Here is a 25918-nt window from a genome sequence, read left to right on the forward strand (position 1 = left end):
GACTTTAGGCAAGTTGGCTTTGCTCCTTCCCATCATCCTATAAGCAGCTGCTCATTCTCCCAAAGGCTAGCTTGGAGTGACACTTTCAATTATTTTACTCATTTATAGCTTCCACTATATGTGGGTATAAAGTGTTATCTCCCTTCCCAGGTCCCATGCTGACAGCAGTTCCAGGTGACCCATTTTGGATTTGTGGCATCTGCACAAAAACGTTTGGTTTGGTCTGACCTGGCTTTTTGGCCAGAAGGGTTCTAGCTCCCAGCAGCCTACTGGAGGTTCAGCCGTTCTGTCACACTTTCCTCAGGCCTTCCTAGGGGCCCTCGATTCTGGGCTATCCCTGACTGATGCAGGATCCAGGCAGGCCTGCACACAGCAACTCTCTCCCCTACTGCTGTTATAATAACAAACTGGCCCTACAAGTGCCATTGTTAGTGGTCAGAGCCTCTGTGGTCCAGTCAGAGCTCAGGGCAGCTTGTTCCAGCAACAGAAATGCAGATTAAGTCCCTTTTTTTACCTCATTGCTTCAGACTTGTGTGAACTCTGCCCAACCAAGAACAACTTCCTCTATCCCACTTGAGATCCATTCAAGGTAGAGATCAAGTTTTACTCATATTCTCTCTCCCTCTCCCTCCCTCTCTTCCTGCCCCCCTACCTCTCTCTATATATATATGTATAATATTATATATATAATATTTTTTATTCATTCTCGAATAGTGACCAGCTTTGGCCCGTGGAAAGGACTCCATATAATCTCCCTAACATTCAAAGAGTCTCTGCAAATCAATTTGATAAACAACTTGAATTTCTCACTGGTCTGCTGAGAGGTGGGTTAGTAGGTGTTTCTTCGGCAAGAGTTTTGTGGTCAATTTAAGATGGGAAAACTCTGGCTTAAACCTCAGGTAAATTAAACAGGATTCTTTGCTGCAGTCTTAATCAGAGCCTTTAACATGCTACAATATGCATCTCCAAGAGGGTGGTCATCAAATGCAGAGGGTGTCCTGACCAAGTCCTTTGTACTGAGAGCATCTCTTGAGACTAAGATTCCATGGAATATGCTTTGGGAAATACTAATCATAGTTTTACTGATGAGGAAATGGTGACCAAAAGAAAAAGTGACTGGCTGAGCTGGCTTGTGGGGTTCCAGCCCAGAACATCTGTCTTCCAGACCAAGGCTTTGTTCCCTCACTAAACATCTAACCACAGGTACAACTCAACTATAGATTCTTGGGGATTATTCCTAGGATTTAAGGGAAAATTTTTCCAATTTGATGGTGAGGGGTTACAGTGGAAGTGAGAGAGAAGGGAGTAACAGTGGAATCCATTCCAAGCAAAACCCAGCTTTAGATGAGCAAGAAATTTTTGGCTTCAGAATAGAGTCCATTTTTTTTCTTGGTGGAGGGGACACTAAAGAAGACCAGATGTGCTCCTGTGAAGGAATGCTCCACCAAGTCCTTTTGAAAATCCCAACCTGAAAGGGACAGGTGGGAACACCTGGGACTTCAACCCTCCCCAATTTGCCTCAAATTGACCACCACACTCCAGAAGACTTACCAAATAGATTGTTTATTTTGCCCAAGCAGTAAGTACACAAAAGTTTACCTGATCCTATTGTATGCGAGGCCTTTACAAGGCTCTGGAGATTTCAAAGAGGAATAGAGCATAATTCTTGCTCTGAAGGGATTTTCTATCTGGTAGGGAAACAGCGCATGGAGCCAGACTGTGACAGGGCTATACTGAGAATGTGAACATCCTAGGAGCCGGTGGAGGGCAGTGTTTGCAAAGCCTTTGCCCACTCTGCTAAAATGCTTGCACACCTTAGCTTGCAGGCCATGGGAGCTGTGGAAGATGTGCTCCGTTTTAAACAGAGGATTCTGGCCAAGGAATGTCCTGTGACTCCACTCCCCATTATCAACTCTCCTTCCCGCTGCCCCTCAGCCTCCTCCTTGGCTGATACCCTCCGGGTGTGGCCACCCTCTCACCCATCACCAAGGGCCTTGGTCCTGGAAGGGGTCCGAACTCTGGCCCTACCCTCCCGCCCCTCACTATTTGTAAAACTTCATCAGCTCAACACCCCTGCAACAGCAGAGCGACGCAGCGCTGCGGGTAGGTTCTTTCTGCCCGGGTTCTCGTAGGCTAGGCCAAGCAGCAAGCTCGCGATGGGTGCCACGCTGCCAGGAGAACGAGCGTCACGACGAACCGGCATAACAGGGAACACGGGGCTTTAGGAGGCCGCTCCTAAACGCGAATCACTTGGGGTCCAGCAAGTCTCTTGGCAGACGCGGGCTTAGCGACTTTCTCACAGCGGCCTCCACGCTTACCGAGCACAACTATCAGGCAACACGCACGGGAACGCCAGTGTGGCTGCCGCATTCCACCGACGAGGACACGGCGTCCCGCGCCGCAAACCGAGCTGCCCAAATCCCCGCGTTAGTGAAAGGCGAAGTCGGCCAACCAGAACTGACACCCTGACGAGTCCAAAGCCTCCACCCGGCGCGCTAAGGTAGACGCAAGACAGCACTGGGCATGCGCATTCTCTTCAGTCCCGGGGCAGTCACGTGAGGGGGCGGAAGCCGGGCCGGGAGGAAGCGGACGGCCGACGCAAAGGCAAAAGCGTCCTCCCCGGAAGTCCCGCTGGTCTCCCGAGCCTGTCCCGGAAGTGCTGCTGTTGTAGCGGGCGTGATGGCTTCAAGGTTACTTCGCGGAGCTGGAGCGCTGGTCGCGCAGGCCGTGAGGGCCCGCGGTCCCAATGCGGTGGCCGCGGTGCGCTCCATGGCGACTGGAGGTACTCTACCGCCGGACGCGCCAGGGACTGGCTCCGCGGCCCTCCCGGGGGTGGGGGTACTAGCACAGCACAGCGGGGCCGGCCTTTGAGCTCCTCTGGGCACCAGTGACCGCCCCCAGCCCTGCGGGCCTCAAGCTCCGCCGGCATTTCCCTGTTATTCCCGCCCGCCGCTGCAGCAGCCCACCTAATTGACCCTGCTGCGAAAGAATCCTAAATGGAGGCGCCGGGTGACCTTGGGGGGGTAGGTGCGGCAAGCGAGGTAGGGAGGGGCCAAGCCGCCTTTCAGACCCGCGCGCATTGTATGTTGGATGAACCCCACTAGGACTGCCTTACCAGCTTTTAGAGAAAATGTGTCGAAAAAGTGGCCTCGGTGGTTGGAGGAACAAAAGATTTCCCTGGTGCTGACACTTTGTGGGATCATGACTCTGGTCCTTTAGGGGACAGTGGGTATTGGTAGCCTTTAGGAGCTTGTGAGCCCATTTAAACTGTATGCATCTTCTGTCATGATCACTTAAGGCGACATCAAAATTCACGTATCTTCCTTTAGGTGGTGTTCCTACTGATGACGACCAGGCGACTGGGCTGGAGCGGGAGGTCATGATGGCTGCACGGAAGGGACTGGTGAGCGGAAACTTCTGTGTCTTCTGTGGAGCTCACGGCCTTGGATGGGACCATAGCATTCTCTCTGGGAGCATTTGATCCAGGAAACCTGGTTGTGAGAACAGTAGTGCTAGTCCCTGGAGAGGAGGGGTCCTCTGATATAATGGCTCAATTCTTGTTTGTTTTTTTTAGGACCCGTACAATATGCTAGCCCCAAAGGCAGCTTCAGGCACCAAGGAAGACCCTAATTTAGTCCCCTCTATCACCAACAAGCGAATAGTGGGCTGCATCTGTAAGTACCCCATCACTACTTTCTTAATCATTTCTTTAATATACCCTTCTCTACAGGATGTCTGTAAGCTGCTTCAAATCTTTTGTGTGAGTGTATGTGTGTAAAGACGATGTTTGTAAATAAGTAGTTCTGAGGGTTCTGGCCCTGAGTAGGTCATCCTTACTGTCAAGAGGCATAGAACATCTTAATATTGGCTCACTGGAGATGCAACATGGAGTATTCATCCAGAAAATATTTATTTTACTTCCTCTGTGCCAGACACTATTTTAGGCAGTAGGGTTACATATCAGAATGATCCTGCTTTGGGATTCTACATAGGCAGGGGAACTGATAGAACCTATACTGACTCTGATATGTGGTCGGTTAACTCACAGGTAAACTCAGGGCCTCAGTTTCTTCATCTGAAAAATGGAAAGGACAGCTTGAACTCATCTCTTAAGATGTCAACCATAACTGTCTCAGAGGTGTCTGAGGAAAAAAGATTCATGTTGAAAGTCTCCTCTCTTCTAGAATAGTTGGCCTTCAACCACCTTTTTTCTTTTAGGTGAAGAGGACAACAGTGCTGTCATCTGGTTCTGGCTGCACAAAGGCGAGACCCAGCGATGCCCTAGCTGTGGAACCCATTATAAGCTGGTGCCCCACCAGTTGGCCCACTGAGCCCCTTCACTAACTCACTCAAAACACGCTGTCAAGTTTCTTGTTTCTGATAAAGATTAGACATTGCTTTGGCTCCTCCTATAGTTGGCTGGTCTTATTTTTTTCCTGTTTTTGGAGACATATGGGTAATTCTTATATTGGAAATAGCTGTTACTATTAGCTTGCCATCCACTTGTGTACACTGAGATGTACAATCCCCTAATGCCGTGATTGGGACTACCCTGTACAGGGGAAAGCATGTGCTGTGGAGTCAGGCTGACTGGACTTGTAATATTGGCTACATCATTTTACTTTGTCACTGCGGACATGTTCTCTCAGGGTACATTATATCTACAAAAATAAATACCTTGTGAGGTGTCAGAAGTAAGAACATATATCAAGAGCCTGGTAGATGGTAGGTTCTCACAGTACTGTTACAAAGACAGTCAACTTGTGAGGAGATTTTGCAGTCTTGAGGGACCCAGGTTCAAAACTTCGTTAATGGGGAAGCAATCAGTAAAATCCAGAATATGGAACAATTACAGAAACCAATGACCAAGTTTCAACAAATAACATTGCAAGGAGAGAAAAGAGGGAGAACCTGCCCTAGCCAGTTTGTTCAGTGGTTAGAGCATTGGCCCAGGGACTGAAGGGTCTCTGTTAGATTCCAGGCAAGGGCATGTACTTTGGTTGCAGGCTTGATCCCCGGCCCCGGTCAGGGCACGTGTAGGAGGCAACCAATTGATGTGTCTCATCTTGATGTTTCTCTCTGTCCCTTCTACTCTCGATGAAAAGCAATGGAAAAAATATCATTGGGTGAGGATTTAAAAAAAAAGAGAACCTGCAGAATGAAATGGATGTGAGGCAGAGCAAGCAAGAGCAGTGGCAAACCTTGTTTGGATCTTGATTTGAAAAATCGACTGTAAAAAAGAAATTAGAATTTGAACAGTGGATATTTGATGTTTAAGGATTTATTACATTTTTAGGTGTTAATGGAGTTAGTTTTTATGCTTTTGAGATATTTAGGGGTAAAATATGCCTGGGATTAGCTTTAAAACTGGAAGAAGAGGAAGAAATGGTTTGGGGTGTGATCGATCCCTCATCCCCCCTGTAGGTATGAGGGGGTCATTGTTCTTTCTGCTTTTGTGTATGTTTGAACTTTGCCATGATGATGAAACAGCACCAAAAAATAGTTAAGAGAAACAGCCCAATTTAGCCACTTTATATTTGTGACACCGTGGGTAATTTTCAAAAAGTATGCTTACCTATAAAATGGAAATAGTACCTTTCCATTTTGTGTTGGGATTAGCCACAGAGGTGCTTTAGTTACTGTCTCAACCAAACTGATTCAAACTAGATCTTTCACTTGAACTGATGAATCAAAGGCTTGTACTGTCTCCTTTTAAAGATATGGTCAAAACTATTGCTTCCATGCCTTGTCATTATCTCATTTCCAGGAAATGCCCGAGCATTTATCTGCCATTCAAGGCCCTTCCCTGTGGGAAGGGGAGCACCTAGGTAGCCATCTATTAAATCTACCCCTACCGCTCCCACCTTAAATGACTTTCTATATCATTAATCGATCTGTCTTCTCCCTCCCTCATCTCCAAGCCCACTTTGCCTCTTTAAAGAAAAATCTCCAGTACATTTCCAGGTCGTAGTAAGCAGAGTAGCAGCCTCGCCTCACCTCACCCCATAAGAGATGCATGTCCTATGCCCAGAAATAGAATATGTTAGGACCTGTAGTGAAAGGTTAAGGCAGGAGATGGAATGGTTGCTTGATCACCTGACCTTAAGATAGAGATTATCCTGGTTATCTGGGTGGCCCCATAACTACAAGGGCGGCAGAAGTCAGAGGAGGATGTGACTGGAAGGATGGTTAGAGACATGCAGTGTTGCTGGTTTGAAGGTGGAAGAAAGGGACGAAAGGCCAAGAAATACAGGTAGCCTCTAGCAGCTGGGAAAGTAATTCTGTAGTCCTCAGGTAGCAGCCCTGCTGCTACCTTGATTTTAGCCCAAGTGAGACCCATGTCAGACTTTTTTAAGTTTATTGACTTGAGAAACATCGATCTGTACCACATATTTATGCATTCATTGGTTGCTTCTTGTATGTGCTCTGTCTGACCAGGGGTCAAACCTGCAACCTTGGTGTATCCCGGTGATGTTCTAACCAACTGAACTACCCAGCCAGATCTACTTCTATAGATCTATATTTTGCTTTAAACCATTGTGTGACTTCCTTATGACACCAACAGATCAGTAAACATTATTTTGAATTTTACTGTAAGGAAGTTCTGTCCCTTCTCCCCCGTGTATATATCTATGTCAGAATGGACTCATCACTGTCATATTCCACAGCTTATAATTCATTACAGATTTGACCACTGGGTGCTCCTTCAGATGGTTCCTGTGTCCTTTAGACAAGCCTCCTTCCATTTTTGAGGTGTCCATACTTTATGGTACCACAAGATATTCCAGGCTCATTTTATATTCTGCCTCAGAATTTCTCCAAGGATCTCTGGTTCCTTTCATTGAAGAATGGCATTTAGAAACCAAGATCTGGACACTGTGTGCTCATTGCTACTGGGTGGTTGTCACTGCCTCTAGGCCCTCTGAGCAGAGAGGTGTAGGAAATATACCAATATTTCTAACCCTAGTGCTCACACACAGATGCGTATTTCAGTATCTGTACGTACATATATTAGAGTCCATACTCCCGCAATCCCAACACCATAAGGTTCATTCTAGCCTTACCACCTTCTCATCTGTAACTCTGCTCCAGCAGCGAGAAACCTGGCAGGGCCAGACCTCTAACCACACCATCCCTGCCGAAGGAAGGAGGGAAGAGGGAGCATGCTGCATAGTGCTTGGCTTAAAGGATGGGATTTTGACTTACGGGATAGTCATTCCCAGCAGAGAACAGCATGAGTAGAGGTTGGCAGGCAAAGCAGGGCATGATGATGTGGAACCCTAAGATGGGGAGGAGACAGGTCCCAAAGGGCCTGAATTAAATGCAACAGGTAGTTCATGAAGGTGACTTCAGGCAGTGGAGAACTGCTTGACATTCTGGATTAGGAAGTGGCAGAACCAAGGCTATCTGGGCTTTAGATCCAAGAGCAAATGGATTGGTGAGGAAACGAGCTGTGGTCTTGAGCCAGGGTAGTGTGGCCATCATGGACATGATGGGTGGGGCCCTGGCTGCTACAATTCAGTGGTTAAGAGTGTTGGCCTGTGCATTGACAGGTTTGATTCCCTGTCAAGGGCACATACCTCAATGCAGGTTCACGCCCCTCCCCCCATTGGGGCATGTGTGGGAGGCAACAGTTAATGTGTCTCACATCGATATTTCTCCCCCCCCGCCCCGCCTCCTACTCTCTCTGAAAAGCAATGGAAAATAAATAATCATTTAAAAAGAAATGAGGGGCAGGAAAAGTACTACAGAACCAACAGAGCTTGGTAACTGACAACGTGAAGAGGGAGGACTCAAATAGGGCTCCAGCTTGTGAGGTTAGGAGAACGTGGTACATGAACAGAACCCCAAAGGGTTCTCTGTAAACTCCACTTCCCCCTTGACGCAGGTATGGGCTTAACTGCTCTCTGACCACAAAGCCTCACAAAATGCCCTGTGAAGACAAGCCAGACAGAGTAGTCTCTCCCCTTCTACATGATCTCAGTTCTGAGCCCTCCCTCAGCTCCACTAACTCCACTGCCTTTAACACACAGCCATGACAACCATCCTCCCGTAGTAGGCTGCCCATCACCCAGAATAGCTGAAACCCTCAAGGCCCTCCATATGCTGGCCCCAACCTACCTTTTTGGTATATCTTGCTGACTTGGCATCACTCAGGTCCACGCCCTTCTGTCCAGCTCCACCAGTCCCAGGTGTCTCCTTGAGCTCTTACCTCTGCCGGAACACCCTCCCGCACCTGGCTAACTCCTCCTGGACCCCTGCAGGTCAGCCTGCCCCACCTGCTGGTTAGATGCCCCTCCTTTTGGCCCCACAACTCTACTGAAATGGCCTGTTCTTCCTCCTGACCTGTGTTTTTGGGGGCAAAGATTGCTTACCATTGACCCCAAACACATGGCACCCTTCTGGACATATTGTAGGTGTTCAAATACTTGGTGAAGGAAGGAAAGGGCAGTCACTCTCTGGACTCATTTCTCACTGCTCCTTCCACCGCCCTTCCTATGCTCAGCTTCTACCTTCAGTGCCCAGCTCATTGACACCTCCGCCATCACTCTCCTTCCCAACTTGTCTAAACTCTGAGTCTGCATCAGTTGGTCTGTCAGCCTTAGCCACATGTGAGCAGGGCAGCAACTGTTCAAATTAGTGAGGATACAAAGGCACCAAGCCTGAGCTCCGCCCGCCAGGATGCCCTGTCCAGGAATAAGGCAGAGGAGGGCAACCTTGTTCTCTGCTTCTCTGAACTGCAGCAAGTGGGTAATGAGGCTGGGGAATTCTGCCACCAGGTTGAGAGCCCAGTCTCCTGGGGCCTCCCATGCCACGTTGCCCCACCAACCACTGAAACCCTCAGGCCTCTGAGCTAGAGCCAGTGCCATGCTGCGTCTTGCCTGTCATCCTCTCGAAGTCCCCAGAGATGGTGAGCAAACAGCAGCACAAGAACCACAAGAAAACAGCCACACACTGGGCTTTGTCCATAATTATTACTATAATGATTTACAAAAAAGTATTTTTCAGGCAACTGTGTTAAATTATTATACATATCTGGGAGGGGGAGAGGGGTTCCTGGCCCAGGATAATGAAGACCTCCTTCATGGGAGAGGAACTGTGCCCCCTCACCCCTCTGGGTCTGACTCCTGATTAAGTGGCTTCCCCTCAACTAGTGAAGACCATTAACCCTTCTCTGTCCAGGGTACTGGGGTAAAGAAGGAGCAGCAAGTCAATGAAGTGCTTTGAAGAGGAGAGCGCAACAGACTGTGGCTGCCCGAACCTCCTGCATACTCTGCCCTAGCTCCACAGGGTCCACCTTGGGCCAGAACTCCTCCCTGGGAGGGGCAGAATGCTCAGTACTCAGCCTGCACCAAGGCATCCACTCAGGAAGGTGGGGGGAAAGAGTGTGGAAAGTCAGGGATGCCTAGGAGTGACCAGCCTTCTGCACTACAGTCAGGTCAGGAAGGGGAGGTGGCATGAGAAGCAATGATACACCAGTGGGGCGCTGCTGGCTGCAACCTCTTCTACCCCACTCCCCAAGGCTATATAGGTACTCTGGCCCTGGGAGGGACCCTATCAGAGGAAATGGGGGGCATTTGGGTGTCTGGCCTTAGAGCTCGGGGTGGCAGCCCTGCAGGTTAGAGCTAGAAACCATAGGCTTAATTGGCCCTGCCAAGGGGGACACCCAGAACCACCTCAATTCCTACATTCCAGCTCAAGACTCCCACCCATGCAGCTAAACATACCATGTGTGTGCGTGCGTTTGAGTGTGGAGGGGAGGGCTGCAGGGAAGCGCTGTTGCACCACCTGTCCGGGGTTCAGGACATGCAGGGGACCCTACACCTGGTACGTGAGCCCAGACCAGAAAGGGTCAAGGACTTTGGCTTCCCTTTCCTCCCATTCTCCCAACACGCTGCCCCCTCCTTGGGCACTAGAAGGTTTTACGATGAATAGCACGAGTACCGTCCTCTTCGTACTCTTTCTTGGAGACCCACATCTTCTTAAAAGTGTCCAGTGAGGCCAGGATGGAGCCACTGTGAGAAGGGAGGGGTGGTGTTCTTGTGGGTAGCCACCCTCTCTGGGCACTCAGAGCTATTTACTTCACCTGGGAGGGAAATCCACCCACCTCCACCTGGCCTGGGATAACCCTGGGAGAAGTGTCCAGGGCAAAATGGTTTCCTCCCAGAGCCCTCCCTGTGAGCCCTGCCTCACCCGATCCACGTGGAGTACAGCCGTTCCTGAGGGGCCGAGATCTAGAGGGAGCAAGCCACAATGTAACTGCCTGTCCCCACAGAGCAGCCCCTGTCCCAGCCTTGGGGGTGATTTCCACAGGGCCTGGGGCCAGACAGCTAGGGCACGAGCCAGAAGCAGGGGGAACAGGCAAATGGGAGGAGAGGCTGGGCTGGGCTAGAGAGGAGAGGGCCTCTGGAGGCGGCATGTGCCTCCTCCCAGGTCAGGGCTGCCCAGCACCCCCACGCCCCATGGGCACTCCACAACCGCACCTTGATTTTGACGTCCTTCGGGGCGAGCTTCTTCACTTCACTTAGTAAGCGGTCGCCAAAGCCTGTAAACACAAGGCCAGCTAGCCTGGGGCCCACACCTGGCCCTCACCGCTAGCTCCCTGGATCCAACCTGGTGCCCCCCAGTTGCAGCCCTCCCTTCAGCGGTTCTTTCCAGGATTAAGGGTAGGTACAAGCCACTTGAAGGGCAGAAAAGACCCAACACCAGGCCTGCAGGTGGTCCAGCTCCCAGAGGTGACATGAGATGGAACCCCAAGTCACCTGGCTCTGCTGGCCCCCCACATTTCTCCTCACCAATGTTCCAGCAGCCCAAACCCACCAGAAGCAAAGTCAAAGGCAAATGACAAATCAGGAGAAAACATTTACCATTCTGCCCATCAGATGGACAGAGATCACACACAGTGTCGGGCAAGTGGTGAGCACAAGCTCCCAGAAGGGAAACTTGGGCAGCACCCACCCAATAGCAAGGGCACACCCGCCCTGACCTGTCTGTTCTACTCTAGGATTTACTATTTCGGCATATTCTCACCACATGAAGTGACTGAAGGAGAGCACCCACTGAACAGCTCTGATTAGAAGTGATTGCAACTCTCAAAGGCCATCAGCGGGACAATGGCTATGTGGCACATCGGTCACTGAAACACCGCACAGCCATATGAAAGAACTTACATGGGTAGGAAAAGACCTTCCAGATAAGATGCTAAGTGAGCCATACATGGTCGGGACGTGCAGAACATGCAGTCTGTGTGTATGTGGGGTTGATGCACATTTGTTTATATGTGCAGGGAGGTAGCCAACAGGTGCCTAAGAAACCAGCAAATCCTGTGCGGAGGGAAGGAGTGACCAGCACCATGGGGATAGGGCACTTCATCTAACATTTTAGATCTCATATACACTTATCACCTATTTACGAAGGAGTAAAATGTAATTTAAAATCTTACTCTTTTAAAAAAAATTGACCACTGAGCACCAAAAAGCCAGTAGAAAACAGGCCATGTCCCAGACTGCAAGGAGTGGGACACAGGTAAAGGTCCAGCTGCCCTTGGCCCCCAGAGTCCCAAAACCACCTCCCAAACCAGGGCACCTTTGAACAGCGTGGAGCCGCCTGAAAGCACGATGTTGGCGAACAGCGTCCGGCGGAGGTCCAGGTCAGACTTGTGGATGGCAAAAGCCAGCACCTCGTGGAGTCCCTCGCTCTCATCCCCTACCAGGTCTGGCTGGAACAGCAACTCAGGGGCGCGGAATCGTGCTGGCCCCACCTTTGGAAGATATGATTGAGGCAGACAGGCATCTTCCTCTTCCAGGTCCCAGCAGCACCACTGCCACCCAGGGCCAGGCCTGGCAACTTACATCAAGCATGCTCCCGTCTGGCAAGGTGTACTGCACCTTCTCTGTCTCCAGAGCCTCATCCTTCTGCGGGTTGATGGATAGGTAGCAGGCTCTCTGTGAGGGAGGAGCAGGGACACACCCTCAGAAGGTGGGACTAGGACACCCACACCCAGGGCTCAACTTCAAGCCTTGGTCCAGCCCTCCTCCCCTGCCACTCCCCCTCCAGGTCATCTCCGCACCCTCCTGCCCTCTGGTCACCTCTTTGATGGTCCGAACAACCTCAAACTCAGCTGAGGTGTGAAAGTCAAAGCCTTCCTTGCGTAACAGCAGCCGGAGATAGCGGGAGACGTCGCGGCCGGCAATGTCCACCCGCATGATTGAATGCGGCATGGCAAAGCCCTCGTAGATAGGGACAGCATGGGTGACCCCGTCCCCCGAGTCTAACACCACTCCTGTTGTTCGTCCTGTTGCATACCTGTCAGCAGGTCAGCATCCCCTCAGCCAGTAAAGAATGGGGACCTCCCACCCCTGGAAGGGACCCTGGGACAACTGCACGAGGAACTGCCCAAAGGGATAATCATCAGGGGGCTGTTTCTACAGGGAGGTCAGACATCTGGTCACCTTGAGCAGGAGGACAGCCCCAGGGAGGACTGGGACTCGGGACCACTCACAGGCTGAGTACGGCCTGCATGGAGATAAATAGGGCCGGCACGTTGAAGGTCTCAAAGAACACCTCTGCAGCCTTCTCCCGGTTCTTACTGGGGTTGAGCGGGGCTTCCGTTAGAAGAACAGGATGCTACGAGGGACGGCAGAGTGTGGGCATGTGCATAGACAGCATGCTAGGCCCCAAAAGGATCTTTCCAGAGAGCCCCCCCCACCCCACACCCGCTGTGAGAATGTGTAGTTGCAGCCCGATGTCCTTCTTGAGGGCACAATCCTGTCACCTGCTGGCAGTTATTCTTCCAAAGAGCCAGCTCTCTCTGGAAGTTCTGCTTGGCTGCCACTGACTGCTGTGCCCCACCCCACCCCCCAGTGAAGAGGCAGCAGGCCCCATCAAAATGCAGGAAATGTGGGAGCGTGCCCAACGGGGAGCACAGCAGGAGGGGCACAGCGAGGGGATGTGGAGCCTGTGGGAGGCCCGGCTGCCACACCTCCTCCGAGAAGGTCTGCAGCTGGTCCTTGGAGTAGACGTACTGCCAGATGCGCTCCATGTCATTCCAGTCCCGCACCACACCATGCTCCATGGGGTAGCGCAGAGTCAGAAGCCCCCGGTGCTCCTGCACAGGAGGGGTAGAAAGGCCAGTGTGGCTCTAGGCCCCTCACCCAACCTTTGCTTTCTGCCTTCCTGGAAGCTGCCCCTTCACCTGCCCTGACTAGAACCACCGCTGCTTACAGGGTGTCCCCATGCACTGTGGTGGGTCCTTAACTCAGTGTAGGCTCAATTGTCTGGCAGCCTCTCAGGCTCTCAGAGCCTAGCCAGCCTTAGCTGGCCAGGCACAAGGGAGGGTGGTGCCGTGCTTCCTCCCACTCTCCAGTCCCTCCTCTTCCTCCCCTAGCAGGCTTTTCTATACTCAATGCCAGCATATCCCTCCCTGCCCAGCTTCCATCTCCTTCATTCATGGTTACTGCTCCCATCAGCGCCTGTACAGTCCCCTCTTGTGGTCACCTGTCACCTCCCACCCCCACTCCTCCTAGCTCCCCAGCCAGTGCTCACATCTCCTGCATGGACTTGCCCTTCGATGTCCCCCATAGCATGTCCCTTCCTGCCAAGCACCACTTTGCCTCTCTTACGCTACTGACTCATCTCCTGAGAGCTCCTATCTGTGCCCCCAGCTCAGGCCTCAGACCCTGGCACCCCAAACTGTGTTCTCCAGGTGCTTAACCTGCACTTGTTTATAATTCTCCCACCCAACATGGCTCTTCCTGAGGGCCTCTCCGGCTGAGTGACCCCTGGCAAGTCACCCCAGCTGGGGTACAAGAGGTGGTTCCACAGCTCTCATGATCAAGTCTGGGTAATTCAGACTTTTAACTCACTTTTTAATCAGTTCTTTCCTCTGCAGCTTCCAAAAGACAGGGCATGAAGTGGTCTAACCGTGCCCTGCCCCCAGGAACCTCTGTCTCATTACAGGGCAGAGTTCTTCAGAGCTTAAAGCCTGGAGAGCCCAGGAGTGCACCTGGCAACTGGCCCCGAGAGCAGAGTCCCAGGGGCCTCTGCAGGACAGCTCTGCCCCCCAGCCAATGCTCCTGAAGACCCCAAACCCAGGAAAATGCAGGTTACCTCTGCTTTTGGTCCAATGAAGAGGTCCCCTTCCAGGGCTCCAGCCATCACTCGCATGTGCTTAGGGCGCCCGACACTGCAAGGACACGTAAAGTCAGTGAGGTAGGTAGGGGACATGGCTGGAAATCCAAGTCCAACTACAGTGGTCAAGCATCAGGAGGTGGCCATGGAGCAAAGGGATCTGGGATACGGGACTACACAGTAGGTCTTAGCAGGACAGAAAGCTCAGGGTCGGAAGAAAAGGTGTCCCTCTCATAGAGGGTAGAGCTCTGGACCATCAGCCCCCCATGGCCCAGTCCTGGCAGAGGGTCAGCTTCTGCAGCCAGTGACTCAGCCCAGGCTCTCGATCTCAAGAGGGCAAGGTTGCCGCCACTGTCTGCAAACCCAGGGAGGATGGCCCAGGAAGCTGGGTATTGGCTCCCTGTACCCCCCACCCACTCAACTGATCCTGCTCCTTCCCACAGCCAGGGCTTCCAGAACAGAGATTCCACACTTTGACCCAAGTTCTCTGCACAATAGGAAACTTAATTAAAGCCAAGTGGGGTTCAGAAAGGAAAGCTGGAGCCCTACTGGGTGTTCCATGCTGGCCCATCTCCAGACCAGGCCTGGGGTCTTGGCAAAGTCAGCCACTTCAGGGGCTCCAGGAACCCCAGCCCCACTCCCAGGCTTAGGCTAATCACTCTAAAGCCTGCAGGATTTGAGCTGACACTGAGGGAAAACTTTCCAATGGGCTGGAGTAGCCAAAGGTGTACCCCAGGGTTTTTCTAGGTTTCACCTCCTCTGACCCTGGCCACCACTGGAACCATTCAGGGAAAGACCCTCTGGACTGAGAGTATTTTCTAGAGTCTGAAAATAAGCCCCAAAGAAAACCTCTCCTGGGAGAAAGAGGTAGCTGCGCACTAATTCCCCATCTTCCTCCTCTGAGTTCAGGTCTTTCTCTGGGAAACTTCTCCCTTTTATTGTTGCTGCTGCTACCACGCCCTGTCCCCAGAGGAATGCTGGCAGCTTCTCCTCCCAGGCTCAGTGAGGGACCCAAATCAGACTCCAAAGAGGAGGGGGAAGCCCAGAGCAGCTGTCTGCTCCTTCCAGAGCCCTCAACAGTGTCAGCCTCACAAATCTGGTGTCTTCCCTATGGCTGCTGGGGGTGGGGGTGGGGGTGGGGGTGGGGGTAGGAGTGGGGGTGGGGGGAGGCGGCAAGGTTGGCCTCAAAGACACAGGACTCCTGTTCTAGGAAGCAAACAAAAAGGTTAGGGCTGCTGCCTGAACAACACTTACTAGTTTGGGAAACAGTATTTGGGAATCTGATCTCCTGCAAAGCCAGCCTTGATCACCCCAGAACCCTGCAAGGAAAAACAATGTTTACATTCACCTCCAAATTAAGGCAGTGCCCTACAGTGGAAAGCGTGGGTTGCCTGTTCATGGCAGCTAGAGGAAGCCAAGATCCTGCCCAGAGGGCAAGGTCATTTACAAGTGCACTGGTGGCTCAAAACTGTGTGGGGGTGGGGGGGGCAATTCTACACCCTTTCCCCCCCAAATTTGACAATGTCTATGAGGATGCTACCCATCTAGTGGGTAGAGGCCAGGAACACTGCTAAACACCCTATGGTACACAAGCCAGCCCCTCACAACCAAGAATTATTCAGCCCAGAATGCCAACAAGAGACTGAGAGTCCATCATCATAAAGTCCATCCACCTCTGCAAGCTCAGGGTCAGCTCCCAGCAAGAAGGATCCAGGGCTAAGCTACTCCCAAACGCCAGCTAGAAGCAACCCCTAAGTGTAGTTTTTTCAACAGCCCCTGGCTCCCTTGCCCCCAGAACAACAGACCACCGGGAAGACCACTGGGTGCCTGGGAAACTGGCACCTCTCCAGTGGTTTTCCTAGAGACTGCAAAGAACTCTTGCTCTCACTGCTCCAGCCTGGACCTGGCATCTAGAACCCCTCCCCAACCCCTCTTCACATAGACCTTCATCCCAACACTTTGGGTGTGCAATGCAGGAATAAACATCCCCAAGTTACAGAGCAGCTAGAAGCCCAGAGGGACCATGCAGGTGGCCCTCTGAATTCAGAAGCGTGTGGATTAGCCTAAGTGAATTATTTGCTTGCCAAGAAGGGAAGTGGCCTGGTCCTTCCTGTCCTGCTGGAGAGCATCCCTTGCTGTGGCTCAGGGAGCCCACAGGGGAACTCCAAAAAAAGAGCCACTCCGGGACCGCACGGGGATCCTGTGGGAGGGAGACAGATCCCAGAGAAGGAAGGGAGTCATCATCCAAAAACTCCAAGGCTCGCACACCACAGAACCATTCATTTTCTTCCTACGGACCCGAAATTTCTGAAGCCAGAAATCCTCGGAGGGCAGCGGGCAGCACGCTGAGCCCCAGTGCCGTAGGGCAAGGCCACAAGGAAGCCAGGCATCTTTCCTCTGAGGCTTCCACACAATTATCCCCACGTGTTTATGGGTCCTGAACCCTCTCCGCGCCCGGCCGGCGGCGGCAGTTCCGCTCCACACTACGAGCACTTCACGGGAGGGTCAGAGTGGCAAGCAGCCCACCAGGTGGCGGTGGACTTGCGGCTGGCAGAGCTGAAATTGCATTTTTCCCCGTCCAGGGAAAGGAGGGCAGTGGGGCCTGTTCCCTCTGAAGGTCCCGCCTGGGGTGCAGCCCCCTTGGGAAGCGCGGCTGTAAAGGTCCCCAGGCCGACCCTCTCCAAGAGATGAGGCCCGCCGCGTGCGAAAGGGCCAACGCCGCCCTTCCTCCACCATGGGGGGCGGACAGACCCACCGCCCGAGAGAGAGGGGTCAAGGGGCTGGGGTCGAAACCTGCCCAGTGACCCCGCTCGTCCCGGGCAGGGCCGCCCGCTGTCACTCCTGCCCTCCCGAGATGCTCGTCACGGGCCGGCTGGGGCAGGGCTCGGGCAGGGGCTCCGCGGCGCCGGCGTGGGGCTGGCCCCAGGCCCAGGCAACAGCGCCAAGCGGGCGCGCGGACCCCGAGCGGGCGACGCGCGGAGGACGAGCCCAGACGGGCGGGGTCCCTCCCGGCGCCGCCGCGTGCGACCCGGGGGCGGGGCGCCCGCCTTCTCCCCCACCCCCCGCCCCCGGCTGCCGGGCCTCACGTTGTCGATGACCACGGGCTGGTTGGCGATGATGTCGTAGGACTCCATGGCCGGGCCGCGCCGGCCCAGCCCAGCAGGCAGGCGGCAGGCGGGACCGGGGGCGGGCGGACGGGCGGGAGGACCGGACCACGGTAGCTCCAGATGCGGCGCCGCGCCCCTCCCACTCGGAGCGCGCAGCCTACGCGAGCTGCTCCAGAGCGCGCCCCGCGGCCAATCATGGCTCCCACCTGGGCGGAGTGACGGCCAGCGCCCCGGGCCAGCGGCGGACAAAGGGGCGGTGTCGCCGCGCGCTGGCCAGCCAATTGCGGTCGCCCGGAAGAACTGCCGGGGGCTTCCAAGGTAGGTTGCGCTGTGTGTAGATGACGTCATGGCCTCTCTCTTAAAGGGGACGCGGGTGAAGTCAGGAATCCGCGAGGTCACCTGGCGAGGAAGATGCCTTTCGGGCCCCCAGCATCTCCGATGACGCTCCTTCGTGATCGCGCAGTCCCCGAGGAGGCTGGCGCTGGCTCTTATGCCCAAAGCATTTATGGAGCACTGAGGAGGATCCTTTCCCTTGCAACAATTACAATTTAGTGGTAACTTGGTAGCTGGCGTTTATCCAGCACCTACTCTGGTGCTTGCGGAGCACTCCTACCCACTTTGTATAGATTATATTAAATGGGGCAATAACTCTACCAGATAATTGTAGAGTTATTATTCCCATTTTACAGATGTGGACACGGAGGAGCCTGCCCAAGCATATGGAGCTAGTAACAACTGGGATTAGCACGTGGGTGGCCTGCAGCCGCCCTGGAATCAAAGGCTGTAACTAACAGTCCTTAATTCACTTACCAAACTGAGCCATAGTGATTTGCCTCTATATGCACCTTTCCCATTAGACTGTGACATCAAATTTAAATTTGGTAAAATTGGAGACTGTGATACAGAAAAGTTTTGAAATCATAAGTATACATTCAGCAGATTGTCACAATATGGACACACATGTAACCATCACTGAGTTTTAAGAGCAGCATGACCGGCACTTCCGTAGCTCACCAGTAGTCACTGCCCTGTTTCTCCTCCCAGGTGACCATCCTCCTGAGTTTAGCACCACAGGTTAGTTTTGCCTATTTCAGAACCTAGTGCAAATGGAATCATAGGTATGTATTCCTTTGTATCCGGCATCTGTGCATCCATAAAATGGGTCAATGTGCAGCTGTTTAAGTTAGTACGGGAATTTTACATAACCTGATACAAAACACATCAGGACATATGGTTAAATCAAAGCAAACAAAGCCAGACACGGTGTCCAGAATGCTGTTTGTGTGAATGGCTCTGAAGAGTAGATGAGGCACCTTCGAGACTCTTTCATATGAGAAAGGGACCATTGGTAGGTGTGTGTAAATGAGGGGAGAATTCTTTTTACAATATAAACTTTTGTATTGAATTGTTTTTAACTCGTTTATGTATATGTTGCTTTTGTTTCTCATTTTTATCTTACTAAAATACACGTAGCATATAATTGATCATCTTAACCATTTTAAGTGTACAGTTAAAAACTGTACAGTGGTATTAAAAGCATTCGTAATGTTGTGTTATCACCACCATCCATCTCCAGAGCTCTTTCATCTTTTGAAACTGAAACTCTATATCCATTCAACACTAACTCCCCATTTCCCACAGTCCCTGGCAACCACCATTCTACTTTCTGTTTCTATGAATTGACTAAGTACCTTGAACCTCTCTACTGTTTTCCATGGAAGCAGCACCACTGACAGTGCACAAGGGTTCCAGTTTTTCCACATCTTCCCCAATACTTGTTATTTTTTTTTAAATATATAGTAGCCATCCTAATGAGTATGAGGTGGCATCTGGTATCTCATCATAGTTTTGATTTGCATTTCTCTAATGATTCATGACGTTGAGCATCTTTTCATGTGCTTAGTGTCCATTTGTATGTCTTCTTTGGAGATATGTCTGTTCAAGTCATTTGCCTATTTTTGAATTGTTCTTTTTTTCCTGCTGTTGTTTTTTTTAGAAGTTCTCTATATATTCTGGATATTAATCCCTTATCAGATATATGATTTGCAAATATTTTTCCCATTCTGTGGGTTGCCTTTTTACTCTCATAGTGTTTTTGATGCACAACATTTTAAATGTTTTGTGGTCTAACTTGTCTGTATTTTCTTTTGATGCCTCTGCCTTTGGTGTCATATCTGAGGCACCAAATCCAATGTCCAGAAGCTTTTTACCCGATGTGCTCTTCTAAGAGTTTTATAGTTTTAGCTCTTAGATTTAGGTCCTTAACTCATTTAATATTTATATTTGGTGTTAGATAAGGGACCAGCTTCTTTCTTTTGTATGTGAATATCCAGTTTTCCCAGCACCATTTGTTGAAAAAGACTGTCTTTTCCCCATTAAATGGTTTTGGCACCCGTGTCAAAGATCATTTGATCATATATGTGAGGGCTTATTTCTGGGCTCTCTATTTTATTCCATTGGTCTGTATGTCTGCTTTATGATATATTACTTTAAAAATGAAATAAAATACTCACGTGAACAGGTGTCTGCATAACAAACATTTATAAAAGAGCATTTATGAAAGAAGGCCAGGGTCCTGGCTCTGAAGAAATTCCATGGACACTAGACAACAGGGCTAACAGTGTTGGGGGCAGGAGCGGCCCTGCAAAAGGGCCCCCAAAGTATGCTTTTGAAGGCTATAGAGCAAACCCATCTACAGAGGCAGGAGGGCAGGCTCCCCAGTTATCCTCGGAGACAACTAGAAAGAGGAGGAGCTCAGAAGCCTTACTTTGGAGGGAGAAAGAAACAAAGTGAGAGAGACAGAGAGGAAGGTGGATAAAAGAATGATAGTGTGAGAGGGAATCCCGCAGACACAGAGGACCAGCCACTCGCTCCTGCTCCTTGGAGCCACCGTCTCGGCATCTTCCAAACAGCACCTCCTTTCTCGCCTGAGCGTCACCCCAGCACTTCGATTCCGTTGATCTTCTCAGTCTCAGTCACTGTTACTTACACCCACTTTGCTAATAAAGGTCACTGACCCTGAGAAGGATTATACATGTCAAAAGGGACTCCTCGTGGTTACCTGGGCCCAAATTCATAAGCAGAGTCTAGCAGCCCTTGTTTACAGGGGGCCTTTCACTGATGCTGCATTTCAGGGAAACACCACAGAGGGGGCTGCTAAGACTCCTGTGTGTGTTCCTTTTGGTTAAGTCCACCCTTATAAAGGACTTTCTGGGGTGGTATTTTGACCGATGGGTTGAGATGAGCCCTGTCCAGTTGGATCTGCCCAGTTATATCCTCATTTGCATATATATATATATATATATATATATATATATATATATTTGGTTAATCCTCACTTGAGGTTATTTTTTCCATTGATTTTAGAAAGGAGGGGGAGGGAGAGAGAGAGAGAGAGAAACATCAATTGGTTGCCTCCCACATGCACCCTGACTGGGGTGGGGATCGAACCTGCTACCCAGGTACGTGCCCTTGACCAAGAATCGAACCCGTGACCCTTTGGTCCTGGGGCTGAGGCTCTAACTACTTAGCCACAACAGCGGGGGGCCTCATTTGCATCTTTACAACCAGTCAGAGCTGCTCCATACCGACCAATCAGGACATGTGATTCTGACCAATCAGGACTTTGCAGTTTGGGCTAATCAAACTGGGCAAATTTGGATCCTTAATTTGCATAAAAATGGACCAATCGGGGATCAGGGCAGGCACTTTATATAAGCGGGCCTCTGCTTTGCCTCCAGGGAGCAAGAACACTTTTGTTTTCCAGTGGCGGCTGCTTTGACTCCATTTCCCAGGCATCCTGGACTGGGGATGCCTGTTGGCATTGGGTTGGTGGCGCCCACCTTTTGTTGACAAGACAAAATGCACCAATGTAGGTAAGTTCTTAGCACATACGGAGGAACCCAGAGGATGGGGTCTTTGGGGACTTCCCTGAGAGGCAGACCCCGAAAGAAAGACAGGGATGATGGAATACTATGCCCCGATGCCACCTCCTGGTTATGCTGAGGGTGTGAGTCTTGGGTTGTTTTATATATTCTTTTTTTTTTTTGGTCTGTTTTTAATGTTTTGAAGATATTTCAGAGAAATAAGACGCTGCTGCCATTGCCTAATGTTATGAGTTGAACTGTGTCCCACCTCCCACCCCTAAATCTACATGCTGAAGTCCTAACCCTCCGTAGCTCAGAGCGGGGCTTTATTCAGCATGTCTTTACAGAGGTAATTAGGGTTAAATGAGGTCATGAGGACGGGCCTTAACCCACTATGACTGTGTCCTTCTAAGCAAAGGAACTTTGGGCACAGATGCCTATGGAAGGAAGACAATGTGAAGACACAGGGAGAAGGTGGCCACCTACAAGCCAAGGAGCGAGATCTCAGAAGGAACCGCCCCTGCTGACACCTTGATCTTGGACTTCCCGCCTCCAGATCTGTAAGACAATAGATTTCTGTTGTTTCAGCCCCCCCATTTTCTGGTTCTTTGTTTCAGCAGCCCCAGCAAAGGATTACACCTGAGCTACTCAGAACTCCGTTATATAACTTTTTGTGCAACTTTTTGTCCCGAAAGATCTGTTCCAGGCCCCTGCTGCATACAGTGTATGAAAAGGAGGGCTGGAGGGCAGGGCCAGCTATATAATTTGTGGGACCCGATGCAAAATGAAAATGCAGGGGGGAAAAGTACAGTTAATGATGCTAAAATATAAAGATTTTTTCCATTGGAAGTAGTTTAATACTTATAATAAGGAAAATCGTGATACATGAGTGACATCATGCTTTTGTTTATAATATTTCTGGTGTTATACTTTTATGTAATGCAATAAATAACAATACTTAATGTGATATCTCGATTTATCCTAAGAGTTTACTGGCTGCTCTAGCCACTTCCAATTCACTTAAGCTGATTTAGTAGAGTTTCTGTCACTTGCAGCCTACTGCCTTCTGGCTACAGTGCACGCAGGATGGAGGGAGATCCCCCTCCTGTCCCTGTCTAGGGACACTGGGCCCTCCCCCAGTCCCGCTGTAGAACTGCCACCACCTTGCTTCCAGTGTGACTTCACAGACCTTCAGGTTCCACAGTATCCTAGAGTTCAAGGCTGTTTCATCTGAGGATTTCAGGAGATTTGCTTCTCTCTAATGGTGTACAGACCAAGGCAAAGATGAGAGGAGCAGGGACCCTCTTCTTTCTTCTCTTCTTGGACTGTTGGCAAGGTGTAGACCTCCACCACCCTTTCCACCTCATCAAAGGTACTGTCCTAAGTATGTTGTTGTGGCAGAGAGAGGCGTGGGAGACTCACCTTGGGCCCAAATCAGGCAGGAGATAGTGGTCACCTCCTGAGGGTTCCTGAGTGGGGAGCACGGGTCTTCTCGCACCCACTGCCTTCATCACGTCCCTGAATTTACCATAAGGATTTCTTGCTCAGGGGACAGGAGTAACTTCAACATTTTCCCTAACTTTGAACCCAAAATCCAGAGTTCCACGGGAGGGTAGCATACATACACATTTTAACTTTTCATTATAAAAATTTTCAAACATACATAATAGTAGAAAGATGAGTATAACGAACCTCCATGTGCTATTCAGGCCAATCTTGTTCTGTCTGTCCCTTCTTACACACACACACACACGCACACACACTATATTTTAAATAACACCTTGAGGTATTTGCATTTAAAATAAAATTCCCCCTCTTATGTGTATAATGCAGCAGGTTTTAGTGCAAAGAAGTGTGAACCACCACTATCTAATTTTAGAACATTTTTATCACCTCAGAAGGTAATGTCACACTCTCTGTCACTCCCCAATTCTCCTTCCCCAAGGCCCCCGACAACCACTGTCTGCTCTATAGATTTGTCTAGTTTGAATATTTCATATATGGAAACATGTAATATGTGGAAACATGTAATAGGTGGTCTTTATGACTGGTTTCTTTCATTTAGCACATTTTCATGATTTTTATGATTCACTAATATTTCATTGTACGGATATGCCCCATTTTTTTCATCTGTTCATCAGCTGAAGGATGCTTGGGTGGTTTCCACCTTTTGATTATACGAATGATGCTGTTATGAACATAGCATTTCCAAGTGTGCATCAGATGTCCCTGCTCTTTTGCTGTTTACTAAATTAACTGGCTGAGCACAGTCTGGGAAATTCTCTCAGTGTAAAATATGTCAGGTCTGGGGAGGAAGCAGAAGCAGTAGACACAATGCTGGTGGTGGAGGAAGAACAGTATTGCTCTCCAGAAATCCAGTAGACCAAGATCATAAAACGTGTCCTGTTTCATGATGGACAATGAGTCCATTATGCAGAGGGTCAGCAGGAAAAGGGGAGACAGCAACTCCTCTTGTCAGGGCCTTTGAACACAAATGGGGTTTTGTGAACAAGTATTTTACCGCACGGCCTTACTTCTCCTGCCATTGCAATGATTCTCAGTGATCCCTTAATATCTCAGCAGAAGAAAAGCTTTTGTTTCTGTCATTTACCTAAAAGACTGTGTACCTGGAAGGAATGTCCGTGTCCCATGAACGCAGATTACACTTTCCCTGAAGTGTTGAAAGCTGCCCTGTACACCAGTTACTCAGTGGCTATGCACATGGTCTGCCAGGAAACCGGGTGAAGATCGGCGTTGTCGCTGGTTTTGAGTTAAAGGTCAGACCTACGGGCACCCCTGACTGCTCTCCGGCACTCACAGTAGGTGGGTGGTGTGGCCTTAACAACCCTTCCTGGGGGGATCGGTTTCTTCTTAGTGGTTTGCCCACTATCCTGGAGCCAGAAAAAAGGGGTGGTCAGGACCTCGAATCACAATGTCTGCACATGAAGAAAAGCCTGAAAATATAGCTCAAAATCTCACAGGTCACTACAGTGTTTTAGCCCAATCGATTCCCCCTTGATGGAGCCACGTAAGTGTGAGCAGAAGTCTTGAAATCTGCCGAGACATCCTACCAGTCCATTTCATTGGCACCATCATTCTTCCATTTGTCCATGATAAGGTCAGGGGTTCCTTGTGCTCATCAAAGGGGTCCAGTGGGGACAGCCTGAGGCCTTCGGAGCCCCTCTAAAACATAGACCCCCGGACGTGTCAGAGCAGAGTATGTGGTGGTATCGTTCCCTCTCCTCCAGACCAAGAGAGCGCCACATCTGCAAACAGCCGAAATCCCTCCTGTTGGCATCATTCCTTGGACAGGGGAATGCTTCTTTTCACAAAACCTGAGATGTGTGTCTGTGTGTCGCCCCCACGCTGAGCACTGAGCACTGAGCACAGCCATGAGTTCATAATAAACAACACTGAGACGTGAGAAGGGGGGGGCACGTCAGCCAGTGTTATCTGCCCCCTCCTCCTGTGGTTGGCGCCTTCCTCCCCAGTCTCGGATGAGAAGCCCCAACCCACAGAACCTTACAGCCCAAGCTCACGAGGCTCTCCAAGCGTGGACCAGACCCAGGTCCGGCTCTTTTCCCCAGAGCAGCCAACTGTAGGACTCCGCTCTCCAGACACCAGGCAAGTGAGGCTCGATATGAAGAGAGGACATGCAGCGCCAATGAAAGATTTGCTCACAACTAAGATTTATCTCCCCTTAGGTTCTCCTCAACAAAAGAGCTTGAAAAATTCTGAATTTGCACCAAGGTCAAATAAGCATAAATATGTGGCTAGACTCTTTGGTAAGTACCCTCCTCATGCGGTCCTATCAGGCTGTATCGGAGCGTCTCGTGCTTGTCCCTGGCCGGCCCCCAGACCACCTGTTCCTGCTGCTCTGGTGGAAGGAAAGTGCCTTGCATGGAGGCTAAACCTGGTTCTCTAGGTGTCAGAGTCCCAAGAAATTATCAAAAGCACAGAAGATCAACAGGCAGACAGGATTCTGTTCCTCACAGAGGGCCCATGAAGCAGCAGCAGGGCCACCCTCTGGGAGGTGCTAGGAATGCAGTGCCAGACCCCACCTGAGACCAGCTGCGTCACATCTGCCTGGACAGGTGCCTGGAGATTCTGCACCTGGTAGAGAAGGCGAGGCCCTGAGGCTGAGATAGACCCCCTGCCCAGGTCCTCCGCCCTCACTGAGCATGAGCATCCAGACCCACCCCAACCATCAGGTTCCTTGGTGTGGGGTGAAACCTTTGACTCCTTTTTAAAGGTGAGTCTTAGCTGGGCCTCATTGATCTCCAAACCACCCATTTAATACTTAAGAGTAGCCCTGGCTGTTCTGCCTCAGTGGTTAGAGTGTCGACCCATGGACTGAAGGGTCTTGAGTTCGATTCTGATCAAGGGGGGGCACATACCTGGTTGCAGGCTCGATCCCCGGTCCCAGTTGGGGTGAGTGCGGGAGGCAACCAATTGCTGTGTCTCTCTCATATCCATGTTTCTCTCCCCCTCCCTCCCTCCCTCCCTCTCTCTCTCTCTGAAAAGCAATGGAAAAAAATATCCTCAGGTGAAGATTAAAAAAAAAAAAAATACTTGAAAGTAACTAGGCCCAGGGAGTCCTCTTTTATTTATTTATATTTTATTTTTATTTTTTGTTAATCCCAAGGATATTTTTTCCATTGACTTTTAGAGAGAGTGGAAGGGAGGGAGGGGGAGAGAGAGAGAGAAAAACATCGATGTGAGAGAGACACATTGATTGGTTGCCTCCTGCACGTGCCCTGACTGGGGCCGGGGATCGAACCTGCAACCAGGTACATGCCCTTGACTGGGAATTTA

At 50.6% G+C, this 25918-nt stretch overlaps 2 protein-coding genes across 2 annotated transcripts; one reads left to right on the top strand and one right to left on the bottom strand.

Moving 5' to 3' along the window:
• The first annotated feature begins 2634 nt into the window (after positions 1-2634).
• On the top strand, positions 2635-4412 carry COX5B (cytochrome c oxidase subunit 5B). Its single transcript, XM_016221672.2, has 4 exons — positions 2635-2782; positions 3330-3403; positions 3575-3674; positions 4219-4412. The coding sequence occupies exons 1-4, from the start codon at positions 2680-2682 to the stop codon at positions 4329-4331; spliced, it is 390 nt and encodes a 129-aa protein (XP_016077158.1). The 5' UTR covers positions 2635-2679; the 3' UTR covers positions 4332-4412.
• A 4440-nt stretch (positions 4413-8852) lies between these two features.
• On the bottom strand, positions 8853-17312 carry ACTR1B (actin related protein 1B). Its single transcript, XM_087823704.1, has 11 exons — positions 17217-17312; positions 15385-15449; positions 14110-14185; positions 12983-13108; positions 12503-12627; positions 12090-12306; positions 11853-11945; positions 11587-11761; positions 10485-10546; positions 10195-10235; positions 8853-10016 (listed from the first exon to the last, which is right to left on the bottom strand). The coding sequence occupies exons 1-11, from the start codon at positions 17262-17264 to the stop codon at positions 9914-9916; spliced, it is 1131 nt and encodes a 376-aa protein (XP_087679830.1). The 5' UTR covers positions 17265-17312; the 3' UTR covers positions 8853-9913.
• Positions 17313-25918: the final 8606 nt, after the last annotated feature.

This window comes from Miniopterus natalensis, chromosome 13, assembly GCF_054644295.1.
Source record: "Miniopterus natalensis isolate mMinNat1 chromosome 13, mMinNat1.hap1, whole genome shotgun sequence".
Lineage (NCBI taxonomy): Eukaryota > Metazoa > Chordata > Mammalia > Chiroptera > Miniopteridae > Miniopterus > Miniopterus natalensis.